General features: G+C 33.5%; 2 protein-coding genes across 2 annotated transcripts; both read left to right on the top strand.

Moving 5' to 3' along the window:
* The first annotated feature begins 12,181 nt into the window (after positions 1-12,181).
* Positions 12,182-15,255, top strand: LOC110818877 (small ribosomal subunit protein uS11x). Its single transcript, XM_022047897.2, has 6 exons — positions 12,182-12,319; positions 13,245-13,364; positions 13,440-13,485; positions 14,297-14,382; positions 14,565-14,694; positions 15,010-15,255. Exons 1-6 carry the CDS (start codon positions 12,317-12,319, stop codon positions 15,075-15,077), a joined length of 453 nt encoding a protein of 150 aa, XP_021903589.1. The 5' UTR covers positions 12,182-12,316; the 3' UTR covers positions 15,078-15,255.
* An 803-nt stretch (positions 15,256-16,058) lies between these two features.
* LOC110818865 (DNA ligase-like protein) lies at positions 16,059-19,259 on the top strand. The gene is made up of 8 exons (XM_088221527.1): positions 16,059-16,256; positions 16,644-16,768; positions 16,849-16,937; positions 17,009-17,104; positions 17,197-17,291; positions 17,367-17,407; positions 17,512-17,595; positions 18,386-19,259. Exons 1-8 carry the CDS (start codon positions 16,190-16,192, stop codon positions 18,533-18,535), a joined length of 747 nt encoding a protein of 248 aa, XP_088077653.1. The 5' UTR covers positions 16,059-16,189; the 3' UTR covers positions 18,536-19,259.
* The last annotated feature ends 18 nt before the right edge of the window (positions 19,260-19,277 follow it).

Genomic DNA, 19,277 nt, shown 5'->3' with positions numbered 1-19,277 from the left:
TTTCTTCCCTTTTTGTTCGAAATTCGATTTCGAACCTCCTCACATCCATATCGGAGCCTAAAAGCTAATAGGGAAGCCGGAAATGGAGAGCAGAGCTCGGTCGAGCTACCGCGGCCACAACCCAAAAATTGCTCCGATGAGCCGTTTCCCATTTTTCATTCCTGTCAATTTTTCCACCATTGTGCTCCTAACCCTTTTCTGGTGCAGGTCAACTGAAGGGAACCCCCGACTGCGAGAGAAGAACGGCGAAGCCACCGCACTGAAGGCTCCTCCGCTTCTAACACCTTGGGTTTTCCTTTTTCTCGGCCAACAAAGCCGCCTAACCCCTTTTCTATAGATTTTCGTGCAAAACCAACCAAAACTAGTTGAAAATGGCTACGCCAAGAGGAGACGTCGCTGTGGGCGGTGGAGCTAGTACCAAAGCACGATGTCTCTGCTGTGCCGGAACCTAAATTGGCTGGAAAAATTTAAAATGCTTATTTTTGGCCTTTTGGGGTATTTTAGAATACGTGACACATGTTTTTTATTTCTGCAGAAAAAATTCAGAAAATCCGAGAATCGCCAAGAAGTGCAGTAAAAGAGACAGTGTTTCAAACACCAATATGGAGTAAGAATCTCTCACCCTTTTCTCTTGTTATGGTAAATTAAAGTTTAATAATAATTAATAACGGTGTATTTTGTAAAAATTAGAGATCCCTAATTTAATTACAGGTCACCAGTAGAGTTAGAATCGGTCAGTGTATAATCACCATAGGTATGTTGTTTATTTATTCTTATACTACCTAAATTATTATTGTTTATTGATTTTAATCATTTTTTCGTTTATTGATTGTTTGGTTGTCATTCTCACCTACTGACTGATTCGAAGTAAATGTCCTAATCGTGTTTTCTTGATTGTTTGTATTGTCTATTTCCATGTTGTATTACTGATCTATAAATATGAAACGGTTATATGTAATTGGTGACTAGTTATTAATATGGAGATATGTATAAAAGGCTTATCGGGTGTCCTGAAAAAAGGTATACGAACCTGGTACATAAGAAAAATTCTACTATAGATATTATCTCAATCGAATGGGGCTGAAAAATCCTATACCGGAAGGAGTTTGGAGGTATTGGTTCACACTTATACCGGACGGGGTATCGAAATGGTGATATATTTAGCCTTCATTACCGGATGAGGTATGGAGACGGCGGGTTAATTGATAGATTGAATATTGGGTCCACGCATAGGGAGAATCCCTATGGATCCTCAAAAGTACTAGTAAACAGGTGAAAATGTAAGTTCACTGTTATTGTTTCTTTGAATGTGTAATAAATTGTTATCATGGTTACTGTCTTCATGAGTTGATTTTGGAAACTTAAAAATGGTACGTATAAAAGTCACATTTTGTATTAAATGAATGTATTTAAGAAATAAAATGGTTCAATTAGTTGTTTTAATTATTTCTACCAATATTTAAATTTCGTATCAATGTTAAGTGTTGACATTTTTATTGGGTTAGTGTAGCTCATCCCTCTTATTTAACCATTTAATATAAGAAATATCAAGATCCACATCCTGAACAGCAAGAAAGTTGCGAGTAAAAATTTGTCTCCCGCATTCCACCAAAATTGTCCAGTTGAGGTTAACCCTATAGGACTTTAGTTATGTTTTCTTTATTTTTGTTATTTTTAGTTCGCTAAATGAACATTCTCATAATCCTATTGAGCATCTTAGTTTACTGTGCAAATAATGTAAACCTTAGCCTCATGATTGCTTCTGCTATTATTATTTCACTAATTCAGTATATCATTTTTCATTAACTTTTGGGCCTTTACATTCACGTTTATTTTGCTTACACTTGATAAATTTCTTAATACATATATTTTTAAAAAAATATATGAGTCAAAAAAAGTATTAAAAAAATTAGTATAAAGACCAATTTAAAAAATAGTACATACACTAATTTAGTATTTAAATAAAAAAATGACGTGTGTTAAATATGAAGAATTTGTATTAATACCTATATTTTTGTTGTTATTAATTTTTTATATGGTTTTGTATTATATAAATTAAAATAATATTAATTATAAAATACAATAATTAAAATATTATATACATTATATGTATTAAATGATTTAATCATCTACTGTTTATTTTTGTTCAAATTAGTATTTATCAAATTTATTTGTTAGATTAATCTTCATATTTTAAAAAAATTATCAAATTAGTTATTTTTCTTAACATAAGTTAACATTATTAACTTATGATATCACTTATCATATTTATTGACACGTAACATCTTATTAGTATAGATATTAGTTGAAAGTCACACCAGTTGTAATATGACATATATTATAGCAAATAAAAGTATTGTTATCCTATTTTTTAGTTAAATTAATCTTTATACTTTTAAAAAATTATCGATTTAGTATATTTTCTTAATATAAGTTAATACTATTAATTTATGATATTATTTATCATATCTATTAACTCGTAACACCTTATTAGCCTGAATATTAATTGAATATCACGTCATATATAACATGACATATGTCGTGGTAAATAAAAATATGCATTTAAACTGGTTCAAATTGATTTATATGTAAGAAAAATAATTTAATCACAACTGACCCTGTCCCCAATCTCTAATTCCTCTTTCTCTCTCCCTCATTTGTCAGCTCTGTTTATGGTAGATTAAAACAAAGTTTTGAGTGAATGCAATACGACAATCAAAAGACTGACTCATGGAGGCTAATAAGGCCTCCGCAAAAATTATAGGGACGTCAAGTTTGGCAACACCCGCACTCGATCATGTGTCAGTACATGCACATGCAAATAAAAATAAAGGAAACAAAGAGTCTACTGATGAAGAACCATTAATTCAGATGGTCGAGTGTCGCATTTGTTACGGGAGAATTCTGAGACTTATAGTGATGAAGAGCCATTGATTCAGATAGCGAGTGTCGCATTCATTAATGGGAGAATTCCGTATCAAATGTGAGTTGTGTACGAACATCATGCCACGAAGGTGTTTAGATGTGCGAGGTGTGTGAACAGGTCCCAATGGCGATCACTTACAAGGCTAATACAACCGCTTTCTACATCACATACAGTGTTGACATCCATTACGTTAACCCTCTTAGTTACCGCGATAAATAGATTATGGTTACACCTTTATTTAACACGACCAACAAAATAAAATTGTCTATATGCATATGGGAGGGGGGAAGGTGAGCATGGGAAAAGAAAAATAAAGAAGGAGAAGGTGGCATCATGTATTTTTTTATTTATTTTTCTGTAACGTGATATTTAATTAATATTCGTACTAATAAAAAATATGTCACATGCCAATAAATATGACATTGACATAATAAGTTAATAGTGTTAGTTGGTATTAAAAAAACAAATTAAATTAAATTTTTTTAAAAAATATAGGAGCAAACTTGATTGAAAAATGAGGTTGAAACTAATTTAAATAAAAATCAACAATACGTATACCAGATCATTATTTTTATTTGATAATAAATCTGTATACAAGATTTTTTTGCAAAATTAAATAAAATATTATGTAAACTAATTTTTTATTAATTATAATAATTAATTGTTGTTGTTATTAAATATATTACATAAAATCTATATATAAATGACCATAAATTTGAATTTACCTATTTTTAATTAAAATATTATTGATGTAATGACTCTGAACTTAAAGAAAATGAATTTGTATTTTTAAATGCGGAAGCAAATAATAATATTAGGGTTTTCATTCTTTATACAGCAAATTAGAATGCTCAATATGGCTACGAGAATGTCCATATTACGGCAACTCGTAAAAAGAAACAAATAAGTGATTTAAAACAAATAGATAAATGTCCTAGGGGTTAACTTCCACAAATTTTTGAAGGAGTCTGGGAGGTAAACTACTCACAACCTTATTGCTGATCGAGATATGGATTTTGGTCCTCTTGATATGAAATGATTAATAGAAAAACGAACTACACTATTTTAGTAAGAATATCACGCTAATCATTGATACGAAAAATAAAAATTAGTAAAAATCACAAAACAACTAATAGAGCCCTTAATATAAGTTAATTCATTTAATATCAAAACGTTATTTTCATACGTACCTTTTACGAGTTTTTCAAAACTAACCTATAAGACAAATACCCATATAACATTTATAATTTAATGTACAAGTGAGTAAAGTCAGTCATTCTTCATTTTTACCTGTTTACTAGGACTTCTAGGGGTCCATAAGGATATCCCCCTACTTGTGAACCCAATATCTAAATTTTTAATTTACCCGATCGTCCCCATACTCCGTTCGGTAATAGGCACCAAATACGCCATCGCCTTAATAGCTCGTCCGTTATAACGGTGAACCATATATCCCAACCTTTCTGGTATGGGACTTCTCAGCCCTGTTCGACTGAGGTATTGTCCACGGTAAGATTTTCTCTATGTACTGGGTCTGTCCACCATTTCGTAGGGTACTCAGTAAGCCTTTCATATATACATCCCATCAACAAGAAATCATCAATCGCCTACTAACATCTCATTTTATATTCATAAATCAATCAAACGACATTTAAGTAAATAATACATTTTTATACATTAACAACTAAGAAACGTAATTAGGGTGTTTATTCTAAATCAATCAATCAGATAAAAATCACAATCAGACAATCAATAATGAAAAAGCAATTAAATATAATAATTTAAATCATACGACAGAACAATAAACAATTTAGGCAGTATAAAAAAATAAATAGATATATAGACGAGTTTAGGGCAATCATATACTGATAAGTTTTTCGCCTCCACTAGTGACCTGTAATTATTGTTAGGATATTTTTAATTTTTACAAAACACAAAATTACTGATTTATTAAATCTCCATTTACTGTAACATGAAATAGGGTGAGAGATCCTTAGCCAGATCGGTATTTCAATGCGCTGTGCTACCCACTACGCCTTCTGACGGGTCTCGAGTTTTCTGAATTTTCTCTGTAGAAATCAAAATACTCGTTATGTACCCAAAAATATCCAAAAATCTAAAATCGATGTTAAAAACTCATTTCGAAAAATTTTAGGGTTCCGGCATGGTGATGCCGGCTCCGTCGCCTAGGGCAGCGATTCGCCTTGACCTGCCCAATTTTAATCAGCTTTACATGTATTCCTGTAAAAAAAACATATTAGGAAGCCTTGGTTGGCTAGAAAAATAAAAAAACCGAACCTACCGGCAGGGGGAAGGGGTCTCCTGGTGCAGTGGCTTTGCCGATTCTCCTTCGCGGCTAGGATTTCTTCTTTGGGTAACATGCACAGAAAGGGACGATGAATACAATGGTCAAAGAATCATGTGAAATGAAAAACGAAAAGGGAGTCATCAGAGAGGATTTAGGGTTTTAGCTGCTGCGGCTCTATCGAGCTTTGCCCGCAATTTTCAGCTTACCCCCTATTCTTTCTACTCCGATATGGCCACAAAAAGCTCGGAATTGAATTCTAAGCAGGAAAAGAAAAATTTTACCTTTTTTGGCAGTTGGTGATGGCTCCGGTGTAGTGAGGACATGTGCAGCTAGGATTAGGGTTCCTTAGAACGCAATATTTAAATACCCATTCCGCGTTGATCTGGGCTGTCCGTTCGAGGATACGCGACCCTTTCTCGTCCATTGGATCTATCTTATTCGGAGAATGAATCTAGATCGCACGATCAGATTGAATTTGACCTTTTGATCGCGCCTAAAGAGGAAACGCATCTAGGTCGTTCACATGCGTGGGATGAGATCTGAACCGCCAGATTGCCAGACATGCGAATCACTCATATGGCTTTTAGTGTGGTGCCGATGTCATCGAGGTTGCCATGCGGCATGCTCTAGTCCCTGGGGCTATTGACCGAATTCAAATTTTCTTTCAAAAATACCCACCGAATTCAAAATTTCACCCATTTTCTCTAAAATTATTTTTAATTTTGTCCCTAATTCATTTTTTCTCAAAAATTAAAAAAAAAATTAAATTAAAACATGTTGGTATCAGAGTCACGTTCTTTGAAACCATTCATTACACAAAGACTTAAAAATACCAAATACAAATTGTTGCTCAACCATTCTTTGTGAAATACACGTATAATGATATGAAAAGAGGAAGACACTCACTAAATCGAGTAACCCAGTATGGGTCGCTTCGAGAAAATATTGATCGACTCTTTGACATGCTGGAGAGACTCATCTCTACCCAGCAGGCCCAAGAGGAAAGAAGGTAGTTGTCTGATCCTCCTCCACTACCACAGTTTGAGCCACCATTGCAGCGGGAATATCCAGAACCACCCTGATACAACCCTGCTCCTCTACCATATCATTCGGCGTCGCTATAGTACAATCTGGTGCCCCCACCATATAATTAGGTGCCGCCACATAGCAACATGGTCCCTCCCCAGCATAATCCAGTCCATCTTCCACGGAATCCAGTTCCATCCATGGTGGACCCATGCTACATTGAAATGTATAAAAGACTAAACTCATCTACCTTTATAGGAGTATTCTCTTTCGAAGAGGCTGAATATTTGTTAGCTGAGATAGAGAAGACCTTCGTGACTCTTGAGGTGGTTCCCGAACAAAATGTGGTACTTGCCACCTACATGCTCGTGGGAGAGGCAGATCGCTGGTAGCAGCTCAAGCAGGCCACCCTATCTATTTCAGTCACTTGGGAATAGTTCCCAATGACTTTGAATACATAGTACCTCCCAGGCTCACCTTTGGCATCTGAAAGAGATAGAGATTGCACATCTGGTACAGGGTGATATGACAGTGTCAGAGTATGCCCGAAGGTTCCTAGAGTTGGACTAATATTCCCCCGAGAGTATGATGAATGAAGGCAAGAATGCAAGAAAGTTCGAGTGGGGCCTCCATCATAAGATCAGACAGCAACTGTATATATTTGAGCTCAGTACCTACTCAACCATTATGGCCAAGGCATAGCTAGTAGGGTAGAACCTTCGTATCTTCTATTCAGCAGTGAGAAATTCCAAACCCCCGGTTTCACACCGCAGACCAACACTCACTATACCGGTTCAGCAGTATAAGAGGTATAAGCTAGTGACTTAGACTCCTCCTTAGGTTTCGGTAACAGGACACGGTAGGACTTTCCAGCACTATGGCAAAGATCATGGGGACTGATTCTGTTATCGTCTCAACAATATCTGCCGCATATATGTGAGTGCCCAACACTACGCGAGAGAGTGCCCGTAAAATTAGAATCAGACCAGACCTCTTATCTAGAGCAGAGCTTATAACCTCACTCAGTAGGATGCAGAAGTCAACTTGGACATGATATAGGGTACATACACTATTTTTAATCACCTCACACATATTTTAATTGATACTAGTGCTTCATACTCGTTTGTCTCACATACTTTTGCAAAAAAACTTGAATGTATTACCTGAAAAACTTAATTATGTGCTATTTGTGTATACTCCTAGGAATAGGACACTAGTAGGAGAGGTTATATACAAATCTTATATCATAGATATAACAGATAGGAAACTAAGTATAGACCTAATGGAGATAGACACAGGAAATTTTGATATAATCTTGAGAATACATTGGTTAGCAGCATATCACGCCACCATAAATTATTTCAACAAGAAACTTGTATTCAACCTTCTTAATGAAGAGTCATTTCCAAATTAATAAAAGTTTTAAGTATTATTTTCTCATGGCAATTGCCTCGTTTATGCGACGCTTTAACTCGTTTGTCTTTTCTATAATAGGCGAACCTAAAAAAAAAGTTTGCATTCAAGAAATCTTTGTGGTCTGAGAATTTCTGGATGTATTCTTTGATGAACTACCTAGACAGCTAGTGGACAGGGAAGTTGAGTTCACCATAGATCTTCAGTCGGACACCCAACATATCTCAGTTGTCCTTTACCGCATGAGTTGTGTAGAGATTGAAGAACTAAGGAAATAGATCAAGAAATTACAGGATAGTGGGTTTATCCGACATAATGTATCTTCTTAGGATGATAGAGTCACGTTTGTAAATAAAGGGGATGAGACCATGAGATTATGTATCGACTACAGAGGATTAAACAGATTCACAATCAATAACAAATATCCCCTCCCCAGAATTGATGATCTTTTTGACCAGTTATAGATTGCACATATTTTTTCCAAGATAGACTTGCGTTCAAGTTACCATCAGATAAAGATCAGGGTATAAGACATTCCCACTATAGCTTTCAGAATCCGATATAGACACTATGAGTTCCTGGTCATGCCTTTTGGGATAACCAATGCACAAACTATATTCATGGACTTGATGAACAGAGTTTTTAGACAATTTTTAGATCAGTTCGTCATTGTGTTTATCGATAATATCATGGTATATTAAAAGAGCAAAGAGGAACACGCTCACTACTTGACTCAGGTTTTATAAGTTCTCAGGAAAGATAAACTATATACAAAATTGAGCAAGTGTAGGTTCTGACTCGAGCAGACTACCTTTCTATGGTGCATCATATCGAATGATGGAGTGTCATTAAACTCCGAGAAAGTTGAGTCAGTATTTAGTTGAGAGAAATTAACTTCAATTAAAGAGATTTGTAACTTTCTGGAATGACGAGTTATTACAATTAGTTACAATAATATCACATAATCATTACTATATCTTATACAATTTATATCATAAATTCAAATATATATTACCATATAATTATAATACTATTACTTGTAAAAAAATATTTCATTATCGTTAAACATTTTATAATTAAATATACCATACAGTATCTATGAAATATATTTCTATTCATATTAAAATTAGAAAATAAATAAATTAAATTTATGCACATTTTATATAATATTATATATATTAATTAATTGTAAAAGTAAATAATATTTTTAGAATTGCGTGGTTTAACGCATTATATGTATATAAAGTAAATTAACAAATTAATATGTGAAGGTCAATAATTGTTATAATTTAATTTTAATATTTTTTTACAATATTTAGTCTATATAATTTTTCAATTATTTTAAACATTCAATTTTTGTTCTTTATTGAAAAAAATAAAATATTTATGTCATGTTTATGCTTTAAAAAATAACTAAAAATTCAATTTAATAATTTAATTAAATTATAATTATAGTAAGAAATATTTTTTGTTGTTATTAATTCATCAGTTTAATTAATTAGTTAAAATTATTTTTTGTATTTTTTTAAAGTATTCAAATGTTGTATAATTATTTTACTTTTTTGTTATGAAATAAAATAAAGCTAAATATTTAAATAAATAGAAAATACTAGAAATTAAATTGCAACGGAACAAACATTAAGAATCGGATTGTACAAAATATCAAACTTTTGAAAATTAATTTAATAACATTTTATATATATGTGTAAGATATAAAATTTTACATCAATTTAAGTACATTTTTATCATAGGCTAAACATTATGTATATTATAATAAATATACATATTAAAACCAACATAGAATTATAAATAAATTTCACTCAATTTTTTGGGCAGTCTACAAGAAGAGAAATTGATGGACATTGAAGATGTAGATATTATTAATGATTTTTACTCTATTAAAAAGAGATAATTTTAAACCTTTACTTTTTTGTTATCAGGTCACCTTTTAAATTTTATGGAAGATTTTAGGGATCTCATTAATATTTTAGTAGATTTGTTAATATTTTATTTATGGATTAATATATTCTTGATGCCATACGATACACTTTTCACTTGTTGTAATAACTAAGTTTATAAAAAAGGGGTGGGCGAGGGGGGGTGGGGGGGGGGAGGAGAGTGAGAGGGGGCAGTTTAAAAGGAATGGACGGTTGTGATGATTTGTCAGGCTGGGTATAAATAGGATGAGGAAAAGAAGAAAAAAAAAGGAGAAGAGAAGAAAAGAGGCGGTCAGAATAGAGAAAGAGCAAGAAAGGGAGCAGACAATTAAGGTGATTGAGAGAATTGTTGTTGTGTTGAGGACGATGGAGGCAAGAGGCATTATAAATTTGAATCTTAAACACTGAAAATGGTAATTTGTAGTTAAATCCTACGGTATGATGAGTGTTTGTGTAATGAACCATAGAAGAGAGAGAGCGGGCCAACAGAGAGGATAGGGAGCCGCGAAATGAGGAATCACTCGCTTAAAAGAGTTGGTTAGGAAAGGAATTAATAAGAGGAAATATGGTAGGTGAAATCGTGAAGAGCTCGAGCTAGAGGGATTAGCGAAAATGAGACCGAACAAGTGTATACATATATGTCAGTGTATATATATATATGCACCATAATATCACTAGAGAGAGAAGCAAATTCGAAAATGTAGGGATTAGGCAAAAAAAATGTGTGAATACACGTAGAAGAGTGTTTGATAGTCACCAAATAGAGAGGAAACTAGAGATGTTGAAGTTAGGGTGGGAATGAAGTATGGAATCGGGCTGTGACGACTTGAGTGTCCTGAGAGGGACGGTTAGTAGAGATGAGAGAGAGAGATACATGTGAAAGAAAGATGGAAATAGGAAGTATGGGATTGATGTTACAAATAGTGTGTGTGTTACTAAATAGGGGAAAATAGTTGTGTGAAGTGAAGGGAGAGCGTGATGGAAACAGGCAATAACAGTGTGTGTGTGTGTGTGTGTGTTACAGGACATAAAAAATGAGTATGTGGAAATTGTATGGACTCTATTGATTGTACATGTGTGTGGATGTAAAAATGAACTATTCTGTGTACTGATTAAATATGTATGTATATATGTGTGTGCTTGTTAAATACGCATGCATGTATGATGATTGGTTGTGATTATGAAAATTGTATAATTGTAGTTGTGGTATTTTTTTTTGTGTGAATACACCGATGTTGGTTGTTGATAATTGTTGGTAAAGGAATAAGGGAGAATCACTGATATTGATGATTGCTGAGGGTTACCTGGAGGGTAATGATGTGAGTGTGTAGCCAGTTTATGATCGATTATTGGCGAAAATGATGGTAAGTTGGGTCGTTGATATTAGTGATGGATTGGGGTTACTTGAAGGATAACGATGTGAGTGTGTAGTTGATTTAGGATTGATGATTGGCGAAAATAGAGGTAAGTTGGGTAGTCAAATTGGGGGTTACCTATAGGGTATTGGTGTTGGTGTGTGACTGATTTATGGTCGGGTGGACATATACTGGTACTTTGAGTACTGTTGTTGTGGCATATAGTGGTGACCTTATGTGGTAAAATTTGACGGTTTTCTTTTGAGGAGAATTGTGATTATAGTGGTGGTAAGTGCGTAAGTGAAGAAGAGCATGGATAGGGGAAACAAAGAGGTTAATGGAAGTAAGAGTTTAAGAAGTGTGGCACTAATATAGGTATTTAAATGGATTTTCATACTATGTTTATATTTTGAATTTATTTTACTGAGTTTGTGTATGCTTATTACTTATCAATTATAGATGATGTAGCATAGAAAACTTGATCAGGGTTGCATTCTTCTGAACTTAGTGCGTAGAGGAGACTAATTGGGAAGCATGGGTAATGAACCGGAATACTTGTATAATTAGTGGAAAGTAAAATATTTTGAAAATGAGAATTGTGTAATTGTGATTCACGGTATTGATAAATGTATAATGAAGTAAATTTAGACATTGAATGATTAAATTTAAACCTTTACTGTATACCAGATTATATTAGTTTGAGAGAACTTAAATATATAATATTATATATCATACAATATATATAGGCAGGTTCGTTGTAACGCCTCTGAATTAAGGTCGGGGTGTTATACTTGTTGTATTTAAAAAATAAATATTAATTATAAATTAAATGAAAATAAATTGAGTAAAATTTGTAATTATATATTAAATATAGACATATATTAAATTAATTAGTTGTTTATTATACATTAAATATATAATTATTTTATAAAAAATAAAAAAAATACAGTGATTGTGAGATTTTTTTTAATTTAAAATTATTTTAAAAATTTGAAAAATAACAGTTCCTATTAAAGTAAGTATTGTAAAACTCTGTCTAATTTTACTATTAATATTAATTTAATATCAGAAAACATGAATAAATCATGAAAAATATGGTGATATTTGTTAAAAATTTTAGAATTAAGGGTTTTTAACTTAAAAGACAAATACAGGGAGATTTTCATAAATTAAAACGAAACCCGAGGTGAAACCGACCCGACCCGAGTCGTATGCTGCTCCGCCTACAAGAAACCCTAGCTATAAAATCTATCTTGTGTGATTTGTGACCTTCTTCACGGCCAGGGCTGACAAGGTTTTCCATCAACAGAGAGCTTAACCCGCTACCTTTCTCTTTCATCGTCTCGAAGCAATGGTAAGCTTTTCTCTACGTTTCCTCGGAAAGCTTTCCATTATCGATTACAAAAGGTCTAGGCTTTGATTGATTGCTGAGAAAAATGCAGGGGCTCAACAGATTTTTGTTTCTTGACGAGTGTTTTGTTGCTGGATTTGGTTTAAGATCTATGCTACATGTATAATGCGCATATGCGCTCTTCTATTGATGGTTCTTTTATTTCCGGTGAACGAGAATGCAATTTGTGCTTGTCGTCTTTGGTGGCTGAAGGACACACTATAAATCTTTTGTTGGGTTTGTATAACTTCTTAAGAATGGCTCGGTGTGGCTGGCAGTTAAGATGAATTTTCATTACCACCTTTATAAGGCTCATATGATTATACTTGACTAGGGATGCATAGACAATTATCTGGAATGTACGGAGCCAGTGTTAATTTGTGTTACTGTCGTTTCCCTGGTGTATTAAGTTCTCTCTAGCAGTCTGTGCGTGCTACCAAGAAGATCTGAGAAAATAAAGAAGAAATTGTCAATCCTTTTTTCCCCTTTTGTTTTGTTTCTACGAAGGATGGTAAATTTTTAAACGTGCTACTATTACCCAATCAAACTGAGAATTGGTTATCTTAATCTGTTTGAAAATCACTTAACAGTATGGAATGTATCTTCTGATCTCTTCTTATTTTGCTTTATTTGATTTGAAACTGAATATCTTCATCTGCCATGTGGTCTCGGTTCCCAAAAATCACATATATAAGTGAACATTGTGTTGCCACTTCTGAGTTATACCATGTTCATGCTTTGTATTGCTGATGCCAGTAAACCTAGATGTTGATTTCACTTAAAAATTGCAAGTATTATTTCCTTGCAAAAATGTTAGTTTCAATTATTTTATAGGTTTTGTATCTCACAGTTGAAATTTATGCTTTGGCAATTATTTCTTTTTTGTTAGTCGAAGAGGAAAACCAGGGAGCCCAAGGAGGAAAATGTTACCCTTGGACCTGCTGTGCGTGAGGGAGAGCATGTTTTTGGGGTGGTTCACATTTATGCCTCATTCAATGATACATTTATTGTAAGTAGTACCATGTTATTTGAATTTAAGCTTATTATTATTGGTAACTTAAAAAATTTATGCTTCCTTTTGCAGCATGTAACTGATTTGTCCGGCAGGGAAACACTCGTTCGCATCACTGGTATGTTATATGCTTAGGCTTGTTAAGATTGCTTATCTAACTGTCTGATTGTTAGTGAATCGTGAAGTTCAAATGATATCTTTACAAGTTTAGTTACTTCTTTTTTCTTTACAATAATTAAAAGGTATCTTGGATTGCTTATTTCGTACTTACAAGTAACTTTAAGCAATCCTGCTTTGATGGTTGCATTTGGTGACTTAAAAAACAGGATATTTTGTTAGATTCTTAAAAATGAACTTAAGAATGTAAGCGCCTTAGCCCTAACTTTTAGGTCTTATTCTTTTCGAATCTAATTCATTTATTTAAGTATCCTCTTGATATATTTTTAAAAGTAACAATATACATAAAACAATGAAATAATAAAATAATCATAACAAACATATATTTTATTAATATTTTTAATTAAAAACATCTGTTTACTTTTTGCAAACAACAATCTATCCGAATGCTTAACTACTTAGTTTTAGAATAAATAGGTACTTGCTTTTGTTAGTTAAAGTAATTTGCAGGCTTCAAGTGCATTTCTTTTAGCAACCCAAACACCCTCTTATCCATAATTTTGGTTTATGAGCTCAAAATTGATCTGTTCAATGTCTTATATTTTGTCTAAATGCAAACTTTAGGTGTTCAAAATTTCTTGATATGAAGCCATATCTGTGAAGTTAATCAAGCAAAATAACTAATCAACTTGGGATTCTAAGCGGGGGAATACATCTAGTGATTATGTAGTAAAACGTTTCCCACTGTTATTTTTCTGGGGTGTTATTCTTTTATTCTTTTGGTTTTCTTCCTAATGTTTCTTCAATGCCAGGTGGTATGAAGGTCAAAGCAGATAGGGATGAATCCTCACCATATGCAGCCATGCTTGCAGCACAAGACGTTGCACAAAGATGCAAGGTCATCCCATTTTGATGATCTACAATTGCATGCAACTGCTGTCACATTTATTTCATTTTATTGATACCTGCTGCACCTTATCGTAGAAGTTTTTTAGAAATTTCTATGTTCAGTACACTGAAGTGGTGCACATTACTTGTGCAATAAGCTTATTGGCCTTTGGTGATTATAAAAAACTGCAGGAGCTTGGCATCACTGCTCTTCATGTAAAGCTTCGAGCCACTGGAGGCAACAAGACCAAGACTCCTGGACCTGGAGCTCAGTCAGCACTTAGAGCCCTTGCTCGTTCGGGCATGAGGATTGGTCGTATAGGTACTTAAACATCCTTAGCTTGTTATGATTGGAAAATGTTTCACGTAATTTTGTTAGAATCATATTTGTAGTTATGTCAAACTTTGGAACTGGTCTTGGTAGTGCCTGTTGCAAATGTTTCCCCAAGTGATTGCTTTTCCTGCTTTGAGGTATCAGAATAGCTTTATCTAAAAAAAAGTAACAATATCAAAAGAGGTTGCCGTCCTCTGTTTAGTTGCCTTTTCTCTCTTTACTGTTATTAAAACTGTCTGGGGTGCTCTGTCCTTGTTGTAGGATCCAGTTCCATTGACTTGAAAATTTTCTTTTGTTTTTCAGAGGATGTGACTCCAATCCCGACTGATAGCACGCGCAGAAAGGGTGGTAGAAGAGGAAGAAGGTTGTGATTTATCAGTTGCATTTTAGCTGCTGTTGCCTGTTTTTGGGTGATGATTTATGCTCTTCCTGAGTTGGGTAGTTTGGATGTAATTTTTTCCCAAGCGTTTTGAACATTGTAGCTTTGATTTGAGTAACGGAATGCTTATATATTGAGTTAAAAGCATAGGACAAGAGATTTGCTGTTAATTTGCAGTGGTTCTAAGTTCTAAGAACTTCAAGGCGTGCTTTTAGTAAGAAGTTAGGATCTTAAAATTTTGGTTTCAAGTCACATAGGTCTTGGGAATACTCAGTTCTTTTCCTATTACTATTTATGTCTGGTAATTTCTCCTTCATGCCGTTCAATTGATGATGTCTAAATGAGTTTGAAATTTAGAGTAATGTGTGAAGGTTTAAAATTTTGGGAATTGTAAAAAGGGTAGAAAGGTCGAAACTTACACTTGCCTGTATATGAATACCTACGTACGTATAGTTTTAGTTTTAATTGATAAGAGAACCAACGTACAATTCCTCAGTGTATAAGTACTGTTTGGAAGCAATAATATAGTGTAATTTTTACATGAGGTATAATGCAGATATGGAATCGAAATTGTTAGAAAGTATATTATAGAAGAATGTATAAATGAATACGAGACTTTCATTAAAATTTTCATGTTTTTGGCAATTTAATTAAATTATATTTATAAAAATGTAAAATTTTTATGGAATTCATTTACAAATTTACAGTTTATTTACTAAGAAGATGATGAACATCTTGAATTTATGAAATTGCGTTTTTTCTAAATTTTTGTCCGAAATTTTATATGAAATTAAATTTTTATTATCTTAATAAAATTTGCATATTTTGTTAAACTAAACCTGAATTTATAAATAAATTCAGCCAGTATTTCTAAATTTATTCTGGAGTATAGTATTATATAGTCTCAAATTAAAGAATATTTACTTATATATTATACAATGATATAAATGTAATTACCAAAAGAAAATGTCACAAGACAGTTACCACAGTAAATTATCAGCTTTTACTTTTTACCGCCAATAAAAGAACGAATTCGAACTTACCATATATTTGAATCGAGTTGACTCAGCCTTCCACTTTCGCGCGTCTCTTTTCTCTTTCTGAATGGCCAATTCACAATCAAACTACACGAGTCTAACAGCTAGCAATTCATCAGCTCTTCAAAATTCAGGTAATCCTTTCGATTTTCACTGATTCTCTCAATTTTTTACGTTTTTTTTTTCTCTCTTTTTCACATTTTCTTTTCGCTTTTTACTCATCTGTTTGGCTCCCGAGAAAAGGAATTGAATCCGATTAAGGATTTGCAAATCCTTTCCTCACTTTTTATTATCCGAATTGGTTTACTCTCCTCGATCTTTTCAGTTACCAAAAGAATTTTTAGCTTTTGGTTGCTCGCAGAGTCAAACAACGATAGAAGAAACCAGTCCTCGCGAACTCCGTTTAATTCATTTTTGGTTACAGATTTTCTTTTGGGCGTTATCATGTATTATTTTGAGATACGGATCACACATTACGGAGTACATAAATAGCTTTTCTGCTAAATTTTTTATAACTGCAGGTAATGCTGGAGTTTGTATGATAAGCAAACCATGGAGAGATGAACAACACACATCGTTCATCAATTTCGTCTCCTCTTTCTTAAGTTTAAACTCTTTTCGTCTTAACATTGTTCCACTTGCACCAGTATGTGCGTTGTTTCTGTTCAAATATCGATCTACTTCTGGCTGGTTCGCTGCTCATCTTTTGGTAGTTTCTATATCCAGGACATAATATTCAACTGCGCAGGTCTGTCAATAGCTTTCATTTTCTTGACAAACTGGGATCGCTGTGATGTTACATCAATCTTCTGCAGGTAAGAGGTTAATTGTTTTTATTTGAGTCCCTTATGTTGTTTCATGGTGAATTTGAATGCAAACCCAGCAGAATCGAGAAATTGAAGCAGCAGTTTGCACACTTTTATATTATTGTCACCCTATCAACCAGAGAGCAAAATGATGCGTTTGTTCGCTCCTATTTCAAGTGAGTCATATAAGGTTTTGTCTGGGTTTTGATCTGTATGTGCTATTCTGATGATTTGCATTCTGAGAGGCCACATTCTGTTTCTGGTAAAGATATGGGATGGAGCTCGGTAAACCACCATTTGTGTTAGTTCATGATGTAGAGATGGGATTTGAAAAGATTGTTCAGATAGCTCATTCTCGTGGGGGTAAGATCTTATGAGCTGAAGCTCACTTGAATTATTCCTATGAAGTAATAAATCGGTTTGTCATGCAAGCTGCAGCATGTAAGAAACATGATGCTAAATCAAAATTAAAGGCAGAGGTTAGTTTGTGGAAACTACTGTCCTTAAAATTTCCTTGCGTTACACTTCCAGTTCTTTTGTTCATTTTGATTCAAGAATCTTCTGCTTTCTTTTGCATATGAAGAGAAAGCAAGCTGTGCAAGGGATGGACATTTTCTACAGGGTAGTCACATCCATACCAGGAATTGATAACCATGACGCAAATTCGGTAATTTTTTTATTGAATCTCAGAAATTTTAGAGATATCATGTGATATTTATCATATGGAACCATATCAATTACAGAATTAATGTTAATAGTTGTTTACTAAAAACTGGTCGAGAGTTAATTCAAGTTAGTTTTAAATACCAGATCCATGTTCTTACCTTTCTTTTTATTTGTCGGTGGTGGGAACTTCTTAAGCTTCTAAGTATGGACTTTGTAATCACGCATTAAGTTCCTTACCAGTAATGGAATTTAATGGTTAGGAGAATTTTTGTACAATGATTATCACTCTGCTTCATAAGGATCATTTTTACCTCACTACAAAATCAGACAGCTATTAACCTTGTCTAAATAGTGCTTGAACCAAAGCATGCAGTTTGGATGGTTGAAGGTGAACCTGTATCCCTAAAGTTATTGCTCATAAGACATGAAGTAAGTCTTCATGTTATTTGAATATAAGCTATCAATCTGTCAGTGACCTGTAAAGACCCATATAGTTCAAGGCGTAAAAGCATTTGAAAGCTGAAAACTGGTCTTTTATAAGTGTCAACTCAAGTTTCATAGTTTAATAAAAATCTCAGCTCGTTAGTTTTGTTGTCAATTGAAATTTTTGTCACTATTAATGAAAATATACTACCACATAATTATCCATCCGTTATATAAATTAATGTGTCTACTATACAATCATAAATGAAATATAGGGCTTTTTTTGGTGTAGTTATATTATTTGTTGAGATCATAGTCTTCAAGATACGGTTATCAGTGAAGGGAAGGTCTCATTATTTTGCTTTCAGCTTAATCAAGGTATTGGTTCCATTGAAGCTATTGCAAAAGCATCAAAGGAAGATATTCTGGAAAACACAGATCTTTCCGTTGAGAAGGCTGATATGGTTAAAAGGTTTTTCAGAGATCCAAAGCTTCATCTCAGTCCCAAAATTTCTTGATGGGAGAAGAAAAACATGAGAGAACCTTGGAAAATAAAACTTTCTTGCTTGAGTTTCAAGTAGTACATCTGTTTATTGGCAAGTTACTTTTCGTGTTTTGATAGCTAATTCGTCACCGGTTCTGTTTCTTCTAGTAAAGATGAAACCAATGATAACTAATTTCATCACCAGTTCTCTTTCTTATAGTAAAGATGTAATCGAATGTTGTGATATAAGTTGTTGCTTGTAAGGAGCACTCATTTGGATGTTATGGTGTCGGAAACAATGGCCAGGGCAAAGAAGATTTAGCCGAGTAGCTCTATTTTATTCTGAATCTTTTAAATCTTAATGTTTTAGTATTAGATTATTTTCTTTTTGGTTATGCAGTTTGTCCAGAGTTCAGTCAAAAACAGATCTTCATGCATTACCATGAAAAATCAGAACAAATCTAATCCACTTGATCTTTACTAGTTATGCGATTGACGTTTGTTTGTAAGGCAAACCTTCTTTTCAGGAGACCCTCCTCTGACTTAGTTTTCCACTACTTGCTTTGGCATAATTGCAAGGCAAAGAAAAGTAACTCAAACTTCTCAACTGAAATCTAATATTAGTTACCTTGTTTTTTCCTCCATTGAAACTACTAGCCTCTCGGATGCTCAAGTATTTTGTGCCTTTTCTTTAAGAACAAATATTTTCTGCCCTTCTTGCATATGGAATAAATTGCCGGAAGTGTTGTGCCAACAAATAAATTTAGACATATCAA

This window comes from Carica papaya, chromosome 1 (genome assembly GCF_054855325.1).
Source record: "Carica papaya isolate Zhongbai chromosome 1, ASM5485532v1, whole genome shotgun sequence".
Taxonomy (NCBI): domain Eukaryota; kingdom Viridiplantae; phylum Streptophyta; class Magnoliopsida; order Brassicales; family Caricaceae; genus Carica; species Carica papaya.
Note: the sequence above shows the minus strand (reverse complement) of the source record. Positions and strands in the feature narration are given on the sequence as shown.

Bases quoted from the DNA above. Each gene is read 5' to 3' on its own strand.
- LOC110818877 (XM_022047897.2), top strand. The intron at 13,365-13,439 runs GTAAGTAGTACC...TTCCTTTTGCAG, and splicing joins CATTCAATGATACATTTATT to CATGTAACTGATTTGTCCGG. The intron at 14,383-14,564 runs GTCATCCCATTT...AAAAAACTGCAG, and splicing joins ACGTTGCACAAAGATGCAAG to GAGCTTGGCATCACTGCTCT.
- LOC110818865 (XM_088221527.1), top strand. From the start codon at position 16,190: ATGGCCAATTCACAATCAAACTACACGAGTCTAACAGCTAGCAATTCA. The intron at 16,257-16,643 runs GTAATCCTTTCG...TTATAACTGCAG, and splicing joins ATCAGCTCTTCAAAATTCAG to GTAATGCTGGAGTTTGTATG. The intron at 16,769-16,848 runs GTATGTGCGTTG...TTCTATATCCAG, and splicing joins ACATTGTTCCACTTGCACCA to GACATAATATTCAACTGCGC.